Source organism: Caretta caretta, chromosome 6, assembly GCF_965140235.1.
Source record: "Caretta caretta isolate rCarCar2 chromosome 6, rCarCar1.hap1, whole genome shotgun sequence".
Lineage (NCBI taxonomy): Eukaryota > Metazoa > Chordata > Testudines > Cheloniidae > Caretta > Caretta caretta.
In genome coordinates, this window is record NC_134211.1 from 7,886,313 (window position 1) to 7,906,287 (window position 19,975).

General features: G+C 51.5%; 1 protein-coding gene across 1 annotated transcript in view; it reads right to left on the reverse strand.

The window, feature by feature from the left end:
* LOC125638250 (uncharacterized) overlaps nucleotides 1-16,842 on the reverse strand; it is a 39,075-nt gene extending 22,233 nt beyond the window's left edge. The window contains exons 1-10 of the mRNA XM_075129073.1: nucleotides 16,768-16,842; nucleotides 14,287-14,352; nucleotides 13,584-14,126; nucleotides 11,780-11,900; nucleotides 11,400-11,516; nucleotides 10,091-11,058; nucleotides 6,873-7,002; nucleotides 6,503-6,616; nucleotides 5,321-6,125; nucleotides 5,117-5,279 (exon numbers count right to left, since the gene is read on the reverse strand). Of these exons, the coding sequence (XP_074985174.1) occupies nucleotides 5,117-5,279; nucleotides 5,321-6,125; nucleotides 6,503-6,616; nucleotides 6,873-7,002; nucleotides 10,091-11,058; nucleotides 11,400-11,516; nucleotides 11,780-11,900; nucleotides 13,584-14,126; nucleotides 14,287-14,352 (3,027 nt within the window). The 5' untranslated portion in view covers nucleotides 16,768-16,842. The remainder of the gene's footprint in view (nucleotides 1-5,116; nucleotides 5,280-5,320; nucleotides 6,126-6,502; nucleotides 6,617-6,872; nucleotides 7,003-10,090; nucleotides 11,059-11,399; nucleotides 11,517-11,779; nucleotides 11,901-13,583; nucleotides 14,127-14,286; nucleotides 14,353-16,767) is intronic.
* Nucleotides 16,843-19,975: the final 3,133 nt, after the last annotated feature.

The following is a 19,975-nucleotide window of genomic DNA, read 5'->3' on the forward strand; positions in this document are numbered from 1 at the left end:
TCCAAGTCACTAATGAAAATATTGAATAATTGTGAGACCCAAGACCGACCTCTACTTAGTTTTGGAAAAAGGAGATGCTGATGATATTGATGGTATATGGCTCAGGATACAGGCAAAGGACTCCACATCTATGGAACACAACACAGGGCATAAGATACAGGCAAGGCTATATACGCTGTGCGGGAAAAGGGCTAATGCAGTCCTTGAATGTACAAAGAGGAGAAGTGAGTAGGAGGAGGGAGGTGACTTGACCTCTCTATACAGCAACGGGCAGAGCTGCAGCACCAGATTTGTGCTGCCGTAGCACGTGTAGTGTAGACGTACATCCAGTCTCTTCCCAACGGACGGCAGGACAAGGAGCTTGCTTAGAGATGCTTCAGATTTACCCCACAACCTTCCAGATACAAAGCAATGTGTTCCCTAGTGAGGAGCCAGGGGGGAGGGGGCTTGTGTTGTGAGCTGTGGTATACCAGCTGTCCCCAGAACAACCCAAAACATACATAAACCTGCTGTTTTGTATTAGGCACAGCTGCCTTCACAGGGCACAGTCAAGTTTAATTGACAGCACGCAGGGTTAATCAGGTAAAGTAATGAGCATTTGGTTCAATCAGGGAAGGATAAGTAAAGGCAGCTTCTCATTGCCCTGTAGTCCTCTCCCCTTCAGTGTCCCCTAAAAGCCCCACACTTCTGGGACACCGTCCTTATGAAACCCACCAGCCAAGGACCCATGCATGCTGCAGAGAGCACTGGGATTTTGTAACGGGTTAGAGGGACTCTCAGGCTTTACCAATTACAAGTCAAACGGGGCATTTTCGGTTTTCCAGTTGACACTCTGCACCCTTCCCAACTACGTTTTTAGGAGTAAATTGTGAAACATCCCGAGCAGCTATTTCACACTGGCCATGCAGCAAGGACTATGTTTTTTAGGGTATGGGGGGGCAGGGTTGTTTTGTTTTGTTTTTCAGACACTCTCAGCAGACTGTGGGATGCAGGTATGGGCAGGAGTAGGACTTGAATGACCAGTTGGGGGTACCTGCCACACAGGAAAATCCCTGTGTGCCCAGCCACCCGCAGGAACCCCGGGATAAACTGAGCAGCTAGACCTAGAAGCTGTGAGTTAAGATGCACAACTTGGTAACTCATTATTAACCAAATGCTTTGTGTACATGAGCTGTATCGTTAGCCAATAGCACACTAGCCAGTTAGTGCATGGTAGAAAGCTGCCATGCGGGTGGGGCATGACTGATTTAGTCCTGCTGAAAAGTGTGAAAGGGGGTCAAGTTTATTAATTTGCTGACGCACCAGTTAGATTTAAAGCTGAAATACAATAAACTAGATCAGTTGAATAGGGTATGTGGCCAATATTAGAATGGAATCTAATAGGATAATCCCTTCCTCGTGAATGCAAAGAATGCTAGTTCAGTAATTTAACACTAGGTTCTCCTCAGGTCATCACTGAACTTGAACAGTGTCTCTCCAATCAGGACAAGGGCTATTCTTAACCCATCAACAATTTATGAATCCACCTAGAACCACCCTAGTGTAGAACCAACACTTCACCAATCCAGTGTAGACACAACCACTGTTCTGGGGAGGTACTGAATACACAATACAGTCTTGCAAGCATTGAGGCTCAGCAGTCATTATCAATGAACGATAGAAGTCAACAAGATTTCTTATGACATCAGGCATCGGTTCTTTAGCACCTGACACCTTATGGCAGTTCCAAGGAGGTACTTATCTTTAAGGCACTTTGAAGAGCGTGATCACTGCTACTTGAATGGACTGTCCAAAAGAGACAAGTTTAGACTGTTAAAAGCAATTGCTTAAAGTTATTGTTTTAAATCTCTCGCAGGGCTTATAAAGGAGAGTGCTTATAGCATTAGTGAAAATCTACAGTGTGGTTACGTGATGTCTCCCTAGAGAATGCTGATTTACTCAGTACAACTTTCAGTTATTTATGTTAAAGAACAGAAGGGGAAATATAATCTTTGAAATGAAATCTCACCCCTTCTTCTTATCCTGTTAACCCTGGATTAGGGGGAGAATGCTTTCCGTACGTCTGGGGATACTGCAGCTTCTTCGTGGGTTCAGTCAACCCTGGGCTCCTCCCACATGGTGACCTCAGTTTTATAGACCTTGACTCCCGTCCTTGATGGAGGGGGCCTCCCTGTAATTTCTACTGGCCATTTGCCAACAGAGTGCTCAGATTTTCAGCTCAGTTTCTCTGCTGCCTCCATGGGTAACCAGTAGGTGGCGGTCGTGTACAACAAAAGCCTTCAACCCTCTTCCTATCAGTCTTTTTATGTTTGATTCATTTCAAGGATTGTATTTCATATCCGCCCGCCTCATTTCTTGCATTGCAGTGTAGTTGTAGCTGGGTTGGTCCCAGGATACTAGAGAAACAAGGTGGGTGAAGGGATATCTTTTATTGGACCCACTTAAGACTAAACCCCATTGAATTATTGTTCTAAGCAGAAAACTTTTGGGGGAAATAGATACTGTTTAATACTGTTGATGCGGTGCAAAGGAACTTTGTCCGTATCACTTTTCACAGCCGACTTAGCGCCTCATTGCCACCCTTCCTTCTACGCTGCTGCGAATTCTGCGCCAGCAAGTCTGCTGTGAAAAGTGATATTTGTATGTTTGTTAATTTCACTTTTCACCGCCTCCCTGCAGGAAGGCAGTGCCGCGGCCGGCAGCAGCAGAGAAATAAGAGTGGCCATGTTTCTCTAGTATCCTGGGACCAAACACGGTTACAACGACATTGCAGGCAATAAATGAGGCGGGGGGATATGAAATACAATCCTTGAAATGAATCAAACAAAAAAGAGACTGATAGGAAAAGGGTTGAAGGCTTTTGTTGTACAGGACCACCACCTATTGGATACCCATGGAAACAGCAGAGAAACTGAGCTGAAATCTGAGCTCTAGGTTGGCATTAAATGGCCAGTAGAAATAAAAAATAAAAGTTTTCCCCCTCACCCACCTTGTGATGTTGTTTATTGGAATTTCACCCTTTTTAAGCAATTTCTTTTAATAATTCAAGGCTGTACCCTGGTGAAGTGGTTATACCTTTCAATCTTCCATTGCGTGCTATCCAATGCCTATCGCTTCTGGAGTGCAGCCATCATTTACCAAGAAAACAAACAAAATCCATTGTAGTCTTCTAAATTTGGTGGATAAATTCCATACATTCTTTGATTGTATATATGCATTTCATACTGTTTAGTTCTCACAATAGCAGAAAAGACATTATCCACATAGAGAGAGTTTATCTGATTCACAGAGCAGACAAGTGTGCAGCCTCTAACTTTGGGGTGGAAGACATATTGATAGGACAAAACAGATCATCCATGGTATATTTGATTGATAAGCACAACAGACGTATAGTTTTTCATCCCAAATGCAAACGTGTGCTTTTGGTTTCTTGGGGTAACAGACAGCTTGCCCGATTAGACCGTCAGTCTCATAGCCAGCTTCGCCACCCATCGTTTGATCCACTTCCAGTGTGACATGGGAAAGCAGGGTATCACCCTAGTTGGTGACTTTTTGGAGGTCTTTTTAGCTATATTGGGAGTGAGAAAGAGGTTTTATCCATATGCCAACACTGATTGAGATTCTTGTTTAGGCAATTAACGATAATCTCATCCAGCCATTTTAGGTTCTATTTTTGGGAAGAAGTGGAACTCCAGACCTTGGCTAATGTGGAGACAAGTGTCTTAGACCAAAGAATTCTCAAACTGGGGGTTGCAAGGTTATTACATGGGGGTCACGAGTCAGGGGCTGTGTCAGCCTCTTCCCAGTGGGCAGGCTGAGGTGGGCTAGACCAATGGTGCACCAACTGGGAGCTGCGCCTGAGATTCTCTGGTGAGGGGCGCAAAGAAATTTTGTCAATATCACTTTTCACAGCAGACTTAGGACCCTATTGCACTGCTGCTGGCAGCCGCACTGCCTTCAGAGCAGGGAGGCTGTGAAAAGTGAAATGAACAAACGTACAAATCTCACTTTTCACCGCAGACTGGCTGAGGCAGACTTCACAGCAGCGCCCTCCCAGTGTTAATCAGTAACTATTTTACAAAATAACTCTTCTGCGTAGAACAGTGATTCAATGAAAATGTGTTTTAATTTTAAAGCGGTGAGAAAAGGTCAATTCATTTTAAACAATACGGTTATAAATTTAACATTGAAAATAGTGTTAATTTAAAAGATGTGGTTTTAATTTATAACGGGGGTTGCACTCAGAGGCTTGCTGTGTGAAAGGGTTCTCCAACACAATAAGTTTGAGAAACACTCTCTTAGACAAAGTGTCTCACATGATATGAACCATTTTCTTATTATCCAGATGGATCTTATTTGGGGATGAACAGAGGTAGATAGCTTTGCTAATTTTTGAGGACCAGGAGGAAGTCATAGGTACTAATCGTTCAAGACATATTTGTTCTCTATAAACCTGAAAATGCTCACCTGTTACCTTTAAACTTCTGTCCATAAGCACTCATCTACATGGGGAATTTTACCAGCGCAAATATACCTGGATAATTATACCACCATAAATCCCTGTGTGGACACAACCAGGCTCTCTCTGCTTTTGGTTCCTGCCAATCCCTTTTAAACACCTAATCATCTTACCTTGAAATTTCCATTAACCATCTCGCCCCAGTGAAAGATCTCTTCCTTCCTTCCTTGACCAGATCCTTCCCCCTCCCAAATCTCAAACCTGTCACCATAAATAAGCTGCTACTACCCACCCATGAACGTTGAACCTTGTAATTTTTAATATATATGAGTGGAGAACCGCCCTGCTCCAAGAAAAGGAAGTACCATGCCAATGTTTTCTATCTTGTGTGGAGTCCCTATTGCGATGCTAGATCGCATTTCATCTGAACTTACATTTATGGCATTGGGTTTCTCCTCCATGTGGCAATTGGCCAAGTGTTGAACAAGGTTTGATTTGACAAGCTTTTCCAACACTTGCTGCGTTTCTGAGGGCTCCGGTGCCAGTGTGTAACTCGATGCTGGGAAAGGGTGATCTTCTAATGAAAGCTTTTCCTACACCAGGGACATTTATAGGGCTTCTCCCCAGTGTGAATCTTCACCCAGTGTGAACCTTCACGTGCTTAGTCAGGTTTGATTTCTGACCAAAGCCTTGCCCGCATTCAGTGCGCTCATGAGGTTTTTTCCCCATGTGGATCTTCTGGTGCTGGACAAGCCCCAATCTCCAGTTGAAGTTCTTCCCATAGTCCAGGCATTCGTAGGGTCTTTCACCTGTGTGCGTCCTCTGATGCACCAGGAGGTTGAACCTCTGGGTGAACCTTACCCCGCACTGGAGACATCTGTGGGGCGCCCCCCCATGTGGGTCATTTGGTGCTTCCTAAGGTACGAGCTCCGAGCAAACAGTTTTCCACAATCGGGGCATTTATAGGATTTCTCTTCTATGTGACACTTCATCAAGTGTTGAACAAGGTACGATTTGAGAGCGAAGCTTTGCCCGCATGCGGTACATTTGTGAGGACTCTCTTCCTGGTGTCTTAACTGATGCTGGGAAAGGCTGTACTTCTGACGAAAGCTTTTCCCACACTGGGCACATGTGTAGGGTCTCTCCCCAGTGTGGACCTTCAGGTGTCTGGTCAGGGTTGATTTCTGCACAAAACTTTGCCCACATTCGGTACATTTGTGAGGTCTCTCTTGCCGGTGCATTAACTGATGCTGGGAAAGGTTGCACTTCTCACTAAAGCTTTTCCCACACTGGGGACATGTGTAGGGTCTCTCCCCAGTGTGAACCTTCAGGTGTCTAGTCAAGTTTGATTTCTGCACAAAGCTTTGCCCACATTCCCTGCACTGATGAGGTTTTTTCCCCACGTGGGATCGCTGGTGATGGAGAAACGCTGAGTTCCCCCTGAAACTTTTCCCGCAGTCGGGGCATTTATGGGGTTTCTGTCCCATGTAGGTTGTCTGAGGATTATGATCATTACACTCAGCAGGTCTCTCCGCCCTCATGGGGTCTCCCTGCTGCCATCCTGCTCCACCAGGGTCTTCCCACTCAGGGCTCCAGGACATCCCATTCGGCTCTGTTCCTGCAGGCTCTTCTAGCTGGGGATTCTCCTCCTTTTTCGCGGCACCTGCTAGGACAGAGAGAGAATCCAGCTGGGGTTCGTTCCCTGTGCCAGGGAGAGAGGGGGGGCACAGGGGTTTGTCACTGAGCAGAAAACTTGATGGGCAGGAAGCAAATGCCCCAAACCCTTCCCTGAGGGGAGAGGAGGAGCCAGTTCTGCCCCAGGGGCCCAGCTGAGCCCTCTGAGAAAAGCTAGAGGAGGGGAGGGCTCCGGCCGGGGGTGGGATCTGGGAGCGTCACCTGAGGACAAGGACCTGCTGGGGACGATACTGACAGAGACAAGATAGAACTGAAGGGGAGATGGGGAGATCCTGGCAGCTTTGCTGGGATCCCAGCTTTTCCCTTCCCTCCCGGACGGTCTCCGAGCCAGTGTCGCTCATCCCTCACCTGTGCGGGTGCCTCTCAGGGTCTCCCTTTCCTCTGAGCCCTGGAGATCCGGGACCCTCGGCTCTTCCCCTCGCTCCATCCAGGAGGTCATGGCCGGGTCAGGGACGGGGAATCCTGCTCAGGGGAAGGAAACAGGCGAGATAGCACTCAGTGAAATCTCCCCCGAGGCCTCCCCCGGAAAACTGCCCCTTGATTTTAACCCCAGCCTCGCTTTCTGCTCGGGGGGAAGCAGGATCTGAATTGTGGGGTGACGGGCTCTGTGCTGCTGCGTCTGGGGCATCCAGAGGCCAGTGCCCCAAAGGCACCACAGGGGCTTCAGAACCTCCCTTCCCTCGCAGCTGCTAACCCCTGAGGGGAAGCTGCTCCTCACCCCGCGAGATCAGAGGCTCTTCTTTATTCTCCTCCTTCACCTCCCTGCAGATCTCGCCCTGCTCTGGGACCAGCACTGCCGGCTCTGCCCTGGAGGAACACGCAGCCTCCGCCTCCCACATCACCGGCTCCTGGAACAACAAAGACCCCCGCTCAGCACCTGCTGGACCCACTTGCTCCCCGTCAGCCAACGAACCACCCGGTCCTAGAAGAGAATGGCCTCATGTCCCATTCCCCACCCCCCTGAGCCAGCCAGTCCCCCTGCCCTGGGGCTGGATGGGAGCTGGTGACGCTGGTGGGAGCGTGCCCAGGATCTGCTCTGTTGGGTAACCGGGGCACATGCAAACACAGTGTGTTTCAATACAGCCAGAGGCAAGATCATGCCACCGGGAACAAAGAATACAGGCCTTACTGACCCCACGAGGGACTGTCTCATGGAAAGCACTGCTTCGGACAGGGATTCTGGTGTCATTGTCGACAGACCACTGGACATGACTTCCCGGTGAGATGCAGTGGGGAAAAAGGGCCAAGCCATCCTTGGCTGTTTAAACAGGAGCAGCGAGGAGGGAGGAGATTTGACCTCTTTGTGTGGCTTTGGGGAGACCGATATTGGAACACAACATCCATCTCTGGTGTCCCCATTTTTAAAAGGACGTTGACAAACTGGAGAGGGTGCAGAGAAGAGCCACAAAAATGATTCAGGGGCTAGAAATGATGCCTTACAGGGCGGGACTTGGCTCACTCTGTTTAGTTTATCAGAAAGGTAGGGGGTGACTTGATTTTGGTGTATTAGCATCTTCACAGGGAGAAAATTCATCAAAATTTAGGTTCTACTTTCACACACACACACACACACACATATACTTACCCACAATGCATTATTAGCCGGTGGAACTCATTTCCACTAGATATCACTGAGGCCTGGAGCTCAGTGAGGGATCGGCCAGCAACATGGATAATGAGAACCTCCCTAGGTACATTATTAGCTCAAGTAAAAAATGGTTTTGGGAGGAATCTGCTTCTGGGCACAACCCAATAATTAGCTGACAGGATTAGGAAGACACTTGGACTCGGGGCAAATTGTGCCACCTTTGTCTGCTACTGGGTTTCTTTCATGTGCCTATGAAGGGCCTAACTAGTGGCCACTGGCCACCAGTGTGGCTTGTTCCTATGGGGACTGAACAACGTCATGGCAGAGGGTGAAAGAAGAGAGCGCTGATTTTGGCGAGGGGCAAAGAAAAGAGACTCATGGTCTACATCAAAACCTGACATCGACCTGGCCATATCGCTCGGGGTTGTGAAAAATGTCTTGAATTCTGTGCAGAATTCTTCTGCCAACCTAGCTACCGTCTCTCGAGGGGGCGGATTTGCTACAGGGGACGGAAAACCCCCTTCCATTGCCGTCGTGTCTGCGCTACACCAGCGGACCCGCAGCCCTGGCGTTGTGTAGTGTAGTGTAGACATAGCCCCAGGCTCTTCCCAGCGGACGGCAGCTGAGGGGTCACAGCAGGCCCCAGCACAACCAAAGAAATACAGAAACTCGCTGGTCTAGGCACAGCTGCCTTCCCAGGGCACACTCGCGCTTAGTTAACAGCACGCAGGGTTGATCAGGGAAAGTAGTGATCAGCCTATTGGGAAGGAAAGGAATGGCCACTTCTCTGTGCCCTGCAATCTCCTCCCCTAAAAGCCCCACGCTTCTGGGACACCGTCCTGCTCAATCCCTGTGAAACCGACTGGCCGACGCCCCATTTACACTGCAGAGAGAACTGGGGTTTTGTGATTGGTCTAAGGCACACAGTATTAGGGCCCAACCAGCTCCGAGGCAAACGGGGCGTTTTTTGGTTTCCGGTTCACACCCAGCACTCGGCCCCGCGGTGTTTGTAGGAGTAAATGGTGAAATATCCTGGGCTACTAGTCCACACTGGCCAAGGAGCAGCTCCCTACAACATGGACGTTATTTATTTCAGACACTCACAGTGGACTGTGGGATGCAGAGCTAGGGGAGGAAGTAGGACGTGAATCATCAGTTACACTGGTACAGTTACAGGAACCGGCCACACAGGAAAACCGCCGTGTGCCCAACCACTTACTGGAACCATGCGATAGACTGAGCAGCTCGATACTGAAGCCATAGGCTCAGACGGGATGGTTGGTAACCCACTGTTCACCATGCGCTTTGTGACAGTGAGTTGCATTTTTATCCCATCGTGCTACTCGCCAGTTAGGAACATGGTAGCAAGCTGCTGTCCGGATGGGGCACGACTGATTTACTCCTACTCAGCTGCCACCTTTAAACTTCCCCCAGTGAGGGTTGGTCAGCACAGGGTATTTTACAGGTGTCTGTATACAAGTCTAATGATAACTCTGTAACTTCCTGTGTGGACACACTTATGCTGGAATAAGAGTGTTCACTGGGGAAGTTATAACCGGTATTACCAGAGTGGCATAATTATACGAGTAAACCTCCTGGGGTTAGACATGCCCTGAGACGTGTTTAAAAGATACAAACACATGCACACAGAAACACACTCGTATTCCCACTCCTGCATCATCCCACGTTTCAAATGGTCCGTACCTCCACTACCAGTCTCTCTCTGCCCTAGTTTTCTACCACTAGTGCCCTTGTGATCACTTCCCTCCAGCGTCCAATCATCTAACCTTGAAATTCCCACCAACTATTCCCCCTCCCCCCAGCGAAAGATCTCTTCCTTCCTCCCAAACATAGGTGCTGACCCCGGAGCACCCATGGGAAAAGTTAGCCGGTGCTTAGCACCCACCGGCAGCCAAGCTGCCCCCTTCCTCCCCCCAGCGCTTCCTGCCCACCTGCAGCCCGCTGATCAACTCCTCCCCCTCCCTCCCAGCGCCTCCCGGCCTCTGCGATCAGCTGTTCCGTGGCATGCAGGAGGCACAGGGAGGGAGGGGGAGGAGAGGGGACAGTGCACACTCAGGGGAGGGGGCAGAACTGTGCGGGAAGAGGTAGGGGTGGGGCAGGAGGAGGCGGAAGGGTGGGGTGGGGGCAGGGCCGGGGGTTGAGCACCCCCGGGGAAAATTGGAAGCTGGCACCCATGCTCCCAAATCTCACACTTGTCATCAGCGATAAGCCGCTACTACCCACCCAGGCTCTTTAAGCCACTCCAAGCAAAGGAAGTACCGCACCAGTGTTTTCTACCGTGTGTGGAGTCCCTATCACAATGCTAGAGCTACTGAATCTGAAGTTACATTTGCTGCATCAGGTTTCTCTCCCATGTGGCGTTTCATCAAGTGTTGAACCAGGTTCGATTTCTGAGTGAAGCTTTTCCCACATTTGGTACATTGGTAGGGTCTCTCCCCAGCGTGGATCCTCAGGTGTCTAGTCAGGTTTGATTTCTGCCCAAAGCCTTGCCCGCATTCAGTGCACTCGTGAGGTTTTTCCCCCGTGTGGATCTTCTGGTGCTTGACAAGCCCCGATCTCCTGTTGAAGCTCTTGTCACAGTGGGGGCATTTGTAGGGTCTCTCATTCACGTGGGTCCTCTGATGCGTTAGGAGGCTGAACCTCTGGGTGAACCCTACCCCGCACTGGGGGCATCGGTAGGGGCGCTCCCCCGTGTGGGTCGTCTGGTGCTTCCTCAGGTCTGAGCTCCAAGCAAACTGCTTCCCACAGTGGAGGCATTTATAGGGTTTCTGTCCCATGTGGCGTTTCACCAAGTGTCGAACAAGGTACGATTTGAGAGTGAAGCTTTGCCCACATGCGGTACAGGTGTGCGGTCTCTCTTGCTGGTGCGTCATCTGATGCTGGGACAGGCTGTACTTCTGGCTAAAGCTTTTCCCACACTGGGCACATGTGTAGGGTCTCTCCCCAGTGTGGATTCTCAGATGCCTAGTCAGGGTGGATTTCTGCCCAAAGCTTTGTCCACATTCCCTGCACTGATGAGGTTTTTCCCCCGTGTGGGATCGCTGGTGATGGAGAAGCGCCGAGTTCCACCTGAAACTTTTCCCGCAGTCGGGGCATTTATGGAGTTTCTGTCCCACGTGGGTTCCCTGAGGCTGGGGATCATCACACCCAGCAGCTCTCTCCTCCCCTGCGGGGTCTCTCTGCAGCCATGCTGCCCCACAGACGTCTCCCTGCTCGGGGCTCTGGGACGCCCCAGGTGACTCCGCTCCCACAGGTCCTTCCCGTTGGGGATTCCCCTCGTCTGTCCTGGCACCTGCTGGGAGAGAGAGAGAATCCAGCCAGGGTTCGTTCCCTGTGCCGGGGAGAGAAGGGGCAGCAAATGGGATTGTCATTGAGCAGAAAACCTGATCGGCAGGAAGCGAAACCCCCAAACCCTTCCCTGAGGGGAGAGGAGGGGCCGGGGCTTCCCCAGCATCCCAGCTGAGCCCTCAGAGAAAGGCTGGAGGAGGGATGGGTCCTGCCAGGGGTGGATCCAGGAGTGGCACCTGCCATGAGGCCCCTGCTGAGCGAGACGAGACAGAACTGGGGGGCTCCCACTGGCTTTACTGGGATCCCATCTGTTCCCTTCATTCTGAGCCAGTGTCACTCATTCCTCACCTGTACGGGCACCTCTCAGGGTCTCCCTTTCCTCAGAGCCCTGGAGATCCGGGACCCTCGGCTCTTCTTCTCGCTCCATCCGGGAGACCATGGCCAGGTTGGGGATGGTGAATCCTTCTGGTGGGGAGGAAACGGGCGAGACGCACTTGGTGAAATCTCCTCCTAGGGCTTTGTATGGAGAACGTGGCCAGATTGTAACCCCAGCCCTGCTCTCTGCTAGGAAGATGAAGCATCACCATTTGGAGGGTGACCGTCTCTGTGCTGCTGGGCCTGGGGGCTCCACAAGCCACTTCCCCAGAAATGTAATGCCCCCGATGCAGCATGACGACTTCAGTAACTCCTGCCAACCCCCACCCGCAGCTCCCGAAGCAGCTCCTCACCCAGCAAAACGAGAGTCTCTTCCTTATTCTCCTCCTTAACCTCCCTGCAGATCTCGCCCTGTCCTGGATCCAGCTCTGCCTCAGAGGAACACACAGTCTCCTCCTTCCATGTCACCAGCTCCTGGAACAACAAGGGCTGCAGATCAGCATGTTACAGTTCAGTTTAGCCATCCCACAACCAGGCTCAATCAGGCTTCGTTAGTCAGAGCCCCAAAAGCATAGCACAGAAAGGCAAAGGTTAATACATCGCCAATCCGATCTGGAAGACCGTTTCTGCAGTGATCCAGATTGTCCTGAAATAATTGGCTTACCTCTGATCATATTTATCCCTGAGTTGTTTACAACAAAGAGAAAGTTCTACACATCCCATGATAGTAACGAAGGTTGACATACCAGGTTTCTTATCTCGTTTTGAACATAGTTCTCTTAGAGACTCGTGCCTTGGTACTGAACAGATGTTGATTAAGCATCAACAAAACTATCCATCTTATCCTGTCTCTTTGGTATGTCTCTGTACCGGACACTGAAATTGCAACACTTCATATGTGCCCTCAGTTAACCAATCTTAGCAATCAGGGATGCTGAAAAGCACCCTGGGAAGAGCTTATTATGAATACAATTCATAGTCACATAAAGCATTAACACATGCTATTGATAGAGATTGGCATTATATGATATTGGTTAACACAGAGACCTCATCGATATTGGTTAACACAGAGACCTCATCGGGGGAGGGATAGCTCAGTGGTTTGGGGGGAGGGATAGCTCAGTGCTTTGGGCATTGGCCTGCTAAACCCAGAGTTGTGAGTTCAATCCTTGAGGTGGCCATTTAGGGATCTGGGGCAAAAACTGGGGATTGGTCCTACTTTGAGCAGGGGGTTGGACTAGATGACCTCCTGAGGTCCCTTCCAACCCTAACCTTCTATGATTTTCTCTTATCTAGCTCCATTGAGGAGTTGCCAGACACAGAGGTGTCTTGTAACAGCCAGACTCAGATACCCAGAGGCTTCTGGGTTTTGCAAGCCTCAGATATCTTCATTCTGACAGGTTCTGCTAAGCTTCTAAACCTCCAAAGAACAGAGGCACAGAGATTGCAACCGTTTAGCTCCCATGAGGTTTCCACAGCAAAGCGGAAATGGGAGTACAAGTATAAAGAATTTGGAGAGTACAGTTCATGGATGTACAACATATACTATTCCTTCTTTGCTGTGCATGGCCACCTTAGACAATCGTACTATAGGAGTAAAGCAATTCACATTTTGTTAATCTGTCTGCCAGCTGATTTCACACTCCTCAGCAGAAGTCCATTCCTTTGATGGAAATTGGCACTAAAGAATTAGTACAGCAGTTTTGCAAGCAGCGGTCTCTCCCTTCACCTATGGCCTAGACTCTGCTTCAGTTTGGTCACCAAGTGCTGCAGCCCTAGCCAGACCCACTCCTTCCCCGCCAGCCTGCAAACCGTCCGATGGGAACTCCTGCCCCGGAGACAGAGAGGAGAAAGGCCTCTCATGCCGTTCCCCACCCCCATGAGCCACCCCATCCCCCCATCTTGCGGGTGAATCAGAGCCAGTGCCCCTTAAAGGGGAAAGGCCCCATGGCCCGTTCTCCACTTCCAGCGCCAGCCAGTCTCCTGCCCCGGGGCCAGATCAGAGCCAGCACCTCCCCGCAAGGTGAAAGGTCCCCATCCCATTCCCCGACCCCCTTCAGCCAACCAGTCCCCCCCGCCTCATGGGTGGATGGGAGCTGGCGCCCCCTAGATGGGAAAGGCCCCGTGTCCCACTCCGGAATTATTTCACATCCTTACCTCCTGCTGCGGCCATATTCTGGGCTCTTGCTTGGCTAACTGGAAACCCTCCGCCAGGGCCACAGCCTGCTCCCCGGTCTGGGGGTGACACCCCCCCACCCAGCTCTGGATCTCCTGGGGCAGGATACTCAGGAACTGCTCCAGCACCAGCAGCTCCAGCATCTGCTCCTTGGAGCACCGCTCCGGCCTCAGCCACGCCCGGGAGAGGAGGCAGAGGTGGCCGTACGCCTCCCGGGGCCCCTCAGCCTCCTGGTAGCAGAAACCTCTGAAGCGCAGACGATGCATCTCCATGTCGATGGGTCCGTGGGCATCCGGCTCCTCCACTTCCTCTTTGGGAACCAGGCCACATCCCGGTGGGGGCTGGAACTGGAGCCTGAGAACAGCTGGGGGAGCCACCTGGGCAGCCATGGCCCGTCTCTGAGCCAGGGCACAGCCGTATCTCCCTGGGGAGCACCTGGCATCAGCAATGGACCCTCTGCAGCACCCTCTGTACAGGTGGGGCACGTCCAAGGGGGGGGTGAGATTAGCCCAGGGGATGATCACCTTTATGAAGAGGGGAGAGAAATTAGAGCCACAGAAGGAACGAGACACACAGGAACCACCCCTCCCAGCCCCAGTGTTGTGGGGAAAGACACGGACCCAGTGCAGGTGACCTCAAGGTTGGTGGCTCTTGATCTCCCATCACCTACATATTTCTACACACCTGGGTCTCCTCCTGGCCATGTGAAGTGAAAATCAATCCAAAAAGGATCAGGACTTGTAGCCTCATCTACAGATAGATAGGTAGATATATTCTAGATAAATAGATAGATTCATTACTTAAGAATCCCCAGTTATCACTTTGAGGGTTGACAGGTTTTTGCCCCAAGATCAGGCCCAGTATTATTTAAATTATTATATAGCTGTGAACCCCACTGTACACAGCTGCAACACTCACGCTATAGGAACGCTTCTATATTTACAAATATCAGTTTATTAATACATTTAGCACAGTCACAAACACCCCAACTCAGTAAGGTAGGTAGAGATATTACAGAATGTACCTCTGCACATCCACATACTCACATCATCCCTTGCAGAACAACTGGAAATGTTAGTAATGAGGAAGATGATGGCCATCAACTTCCCCATCATCTCCAGTGGCCAACTCAAGGACTACATCTCTTCTCCTACTGCCCCGAGGCGGGGATGAAACTTTTATAATATGATACGCTGACGACACTATGTTTGATGCATATTTAGAGGGGTATTTCCCTTTTTCCTTATTTGTATATCCTTACCTTTCTAATTTTGGACTGTCTTTCTTCTATGGGTTAGTATATCAATAATCTCAACTTATTATAATATATGTCAATTCATTGCCATGGCCTTTTAGTGGTTAGGTATCTGCGGATGTAGCTCATGTACCTTTATGTACATCAATTCGTTGCCATGACACTTCTGTGGTTGGATCATGTACCTGTGGTCAGAACTTCCCCTTAAACTCTATTTTCAGCTCCTCAGATACTTGGGGTTTTCCACTGGGCCGTTTATCTGCGCAAAGTTTAGCTCTTCAAAGTTCATAGACCTCAAGCCTTATGCTAACTTGCTGAAGCTCATGTCTTCCAGGATTCAGGCCTGTAGGTTCCTTGCGTTACTGCTACATACATAGGTGCTGGAGCCCCCACGGAAAAAAATTAGCCAGGAGGCACTGGAGGGGGGAGGAGTGGGGACGGGGCGCACTTGGGGAGGCGGTGGAACTGGATGGGAAGAGGTGGGGTGGGGGCGGAGTGGGGGCAGGAAGAGGAGGGGTGGGATGGAGTGTTGGGGGAAGGGGCGGAGTGGGGGCCAGAGCGGCAGGTCCAACAGGCTAGGGAAGGCTGTGCCCCACCCATGCTCCTCCCCGAAGCTACCCCCTCCTTGCCCTTCCCCCTTGGCCCCAGCCCAGACAGGTTGCTCCTCTTCAGTACTGCTGAGGCTGGAGCTAGGGCGGCTGGGACTTGGGGCCACCTGGCACTGGGGCCGGGCCACCTGATGCTGTGGGGGGGAGGGCTGGGGATAAGGGAGGGGCTGGCAGCCACAGGGGGGCTCAGGGCTCCTGCAGGGGAAGGGGATGGGGCCGTGGGGGAGGCAGCTGGGGGCTAGCATCCACCAGCCAGCACCTGCCACCCATGAGTGGGGGTGGGCCCTGGGGCAGAGCGGGGGAGTCAAGTACCTCCAGGGAAAGGAGGAAGCAGGCCGCTGTGGCTGAACATAATGCCAAGCAGTGAATCTATAAAGGCAAGCTGGCCCACTGGGCTACAGACTCCTTACCCGTGTCTTGTTCCTAGATCAGCAGTTCTCAAATTTTTGTACTGGTGATCCCTTTCACACAGCAAGCCTCTGATTGTGACCCCCTCATTTATAAATTTAAAACACTTTTTTATATTTAAACGCTATTATAAATCATGGCGGTGAAGTGGAGTTTGGGGTGGAGGCTGACAGCTCGCAACCCCCATGTAATAACCTTGTGACCCCCTGAGGGGTCAGGGACCCCAGTTTGAGAACCCCTGTCCTAGATCCTGATACACAGATCTAATTACAAGCCCCCCATGCCTTCCCAGAGTTCAGGACAGAAACCAGGAGTCCTGGCTCCCAGCCCTTGCCCCAGACCCCACTCCCCTCCCAGAGCTGGGGATAGAACCCAGGAGTCCTGGCTCCCAGCCCTTGCCCCAGACCCCACTCCCCTCCCAGAGCTGGGGATAGAACCCAGGAGTCCTGGCTCCCAGCCTCCCCTGCTCTAACCCTCCAGCCCCCACTCCCCTCCCAGCGCTGGGGATAGAACCCAGGAGTCCTGGCTCCCAGCCTCCCCTGCTCTAACCCTCCAGCCCCCACTCCCCTCCCAGCGCTGGGGATAGAACCCAGGAGTCCGGGCTCCCAGCCCCCCCTGCTCTAACCCCTAGACCCCTGGGGACCCAACTCAGCGTGTCTAATATCTGTGCGCTGCCCTGGAGCTGGCTGGGTTCAGCTCACAGACCCACCCCCGGTGCTTTCCCTGCAGCTGGCTGGGAGCGGGGAGGGTATTTCTCCGTCCCAGCCACGGTTTGGCTCCGATCCCCTCGCCCCTGGCGCCGCTTCCTCCAAGCAGCGAGTTTCTGCCTCTGCTGCCCTTTCTCTCCCTCCCTGGAGCTGCCTCTCCCCGCGTCTCCCCCGCGCCCCCACTCACCGCCCGGCCGGGGCGCCGCAGACGGAGGCTCGCCCCTGTGCAGCGGGAGTGACTCCGAATCCAGGCAAGGAGCAGGGGGCTGGACAGGAAGGAACTAAGGTCCCTGCACTATTTACCACCGCCCCTTACAGCATCGCTCTGGGAAGTGGCCGGGCTCAGAGCTCATTGGTTTTAACCCTCTTAATTCTCCAGCGCCCCAGGGGGACTCCAATCAGGGAAAGAACCAGGGAAATCCTGAGCCTCCTCCCTGCTCCATTATCAAGCCAGACCTCCCTGTCTCGCTGGATCAGGCCAAAGCTAGGCCCCCTAGCCAGTATCCTGCCCCCAGCTCTGCCCAAAGCCAGCGGCAGCAGGGGACGGTGCGAGAAACACAGTCGCCAACTTGCAGGCAGTAAATAAGCACCCCGACTTTCACAAGAAGCCAAAAATCAAGCTAATCCCACTTCAAAACAAACCGATCCCTAAGAACCCCAACACTCTATGTGGCTAGATCCCCCGGGCCTGCAGTCTGGGACGGTGGTGGGCCCGCTGTGCACCCCTGATTCTCCCCCACTTGCCCCTGCCGGGAGCCAAACAACAAAAAAGAAGCAACCAGCTACAACAAGGCAAAAACTCGCCAACAAGCAACTCACAAGCCCATTAAGCCCCAAACAAGCCCAATTTCTGTGTTTCCCCTCCCCTCCCCCCCGGGTTTGGCATGTCTGGCAAGAAACTCCTCGTGGACACTTTGGGAAGAGTTCCCCACCCCGGGGCAAATTCTTTCATAGATCTGTAGAGCTGAACTGAAGTCACCAGTGATCATCTAGGCCGACCTCCTGAAGAGCTCGGGCCAAAGAATTTCACCCAGGCACCCCTGTACTGAGCTCAATCGCTTCTGTTTTGGCCAAAGTATCTTCCAGACCAGCCTCCTGTCTGGTCTGGATGCCATCAAAGGACTCTGAATACACCACACCCCTGGGGAGTGTGTTCCAATGGATTAATCATCCACACGGGTAAAAACTGGCACCCAGAGGCGCCAGAATGGGGCGGGGGTGGGAGGGGGCGGATCAAGGGGTCATGGCCCTCCTACTTTTCACCACAGGCCTGGCTCCCTGCCCCTTTTCTCCCTGTGTCCCCAGCCAGGCCAGAAACTGGAGCCCAGCCTGGGTAAGAGTGGTCTGGGAAGCCCAGGCAGCTGTGGGGAGCCCAGGCCCCTCCACGTGCCTGGGTGGGGGGGCCTGAGAGCAGCCCCCGGACCTGCCCCCCAGACCCCATTCCCAGGGCAGATGGAAGATCTGCGGCTCCCCACAGCTCTTACCATGGCCCAGCGGTGGCTCTTTGGCCCCCAAGGCCCCATCCCCAGCCAGGCTAGAAGCCAGAGCCAAGTCGGAGTAAGAGCCATGTGGTCAGCTATGGGGAGCTGCAGACTCTCCATCTGCCCTGGGTGGGGGGACCCGGGGGGGTGGAGACACAGGCCGGGGGCTGCTCTCAGGCCCCCTGAACCCCGGGTAGGTGGAGGGACCCAGGCTCCCAGACCCAACTACAGCTCCCAGCTTGGTCAGGGGTGGGGCCTCAGGGGGAAGAGGAGGGGCAGGGGTGGGACCATGGAGTGGGGGGGGGGGGTCTCATGGCCCTCCCACATTTAGGAAGAATCCTTGTGTCTAATTGGAGTTTGTTTGGGCTTAACTTCCTCCCATTCGTTCTTGTTCTGCCTTTCTCCTCTAGGGTGAAAGGGCCTTTTCATACCTGGTGTTTTCTCCCCGTGAAAGTACAGATTGTTGGGGTTCACTTTCGAATATTGATGAGATGTCAAATAACCCAGCCTCAATCAGCTTTATTAGTCAGAGACAAAAGAGCCCCACCCAGAAAGGAAAGCGTTAACCCTTTATCACACTGATCTGGGAAGCAGAGACTCATCTTCTCCAGCAACATCCAATCTTCTCCCAAATTATCACTTTAACCCTCCTTGTGTATATACCTCAGGTGTTTACAACAAAGAAAGGCTTAACCCAGTTTTAATCAGTTTCTTATCTTGTTTTGAACACAGGTCTCCAGACGTCAGCAAACCCAGCCACATCCTGCACCAGCCCTAGGTGAGCCTGCATGGTGGTCAAGCATCAGCAGAATCATCTCCCGCCTTCCCAAGCTGTACAGATGGCACCCAGCACACGAGCACATTTGGCAAACTTCAGCACAACATACATTTAGTCTCGGACAGGTCCCACGTGCACAAGGAACTGGGATTACACACAGTTCACTGCAGGCTTGGCCTCAGTGAAAACCAGGCTGGGAATTTGATTCACAGTTACACACTGTTTGCATAAGTATAAAGAATATAAAGCCAGATAGATAGATAGATAGAGGTGTACAGGGATAGATAGATAGATAGATAGATAGATAGATAGAGAGGGGTGTACAGGGATAGAGGGGGGGTATAGGGATAGAGAGATAGACAAAGAGCTAGATAGATAGAGAGAGAGTGGTGTATAGGGATAGATAGATAGATTAGATAGAGAGGGGTGTATAGGGATGGAGGGAGAGAGAGAGAGAGAGAGAGGGGTGTATAGGGATAGAGAGATGGGGGGTGTATAGGGATAGAGAGAGAAGGGGGTGTATAGGGATAGAGAGAGAGAGAGGCGAGAGATAGAGGGGTGTATAGGGTTAAATAGATAGATTAGATAGATGGAGTGTATAGGGATAGATAGATAGATAGATAGATAGATAGATAGATAGATAGATAGATAGATAGGGGTGTATAGGGATGGGGGGGTATAGGGACAGAGAGATAGAGCGCTAGATAGAGAGAGAGAGTGGTGTATAGGGATAGATAGATAGATTAGATAGAGAGGGGTGTATACGGATGGATAGATAGAGAGAGAGCTAGATAGAGGGGGGGTGTATAGGGATAGATAGAGAGAGAGGGGTGTATAGGGAGAGAGAGAGAGAGGCGAGAGACAGAGGGGTGTAGAGGGATGGATAGATAGATAGATAGATAGATAAGATAGGGTTGTATAGGGATAGATAGATAGATAGATAGATAGATTAGATAGATAGGGGTGTATAGGGATAGATAGATAGGCAGGCAGGCAGGCAAACATTACACATAGTAATCAAGCGACCTCTCAGTCTTCTTTCTGATAAGCCAAGCAGACTGAATTCTTTAATTTACCATCATTGCGGTCTAGCAGAGGATCCATACAAACCTCTCATCTGTGGTCAGTCGGCTTGT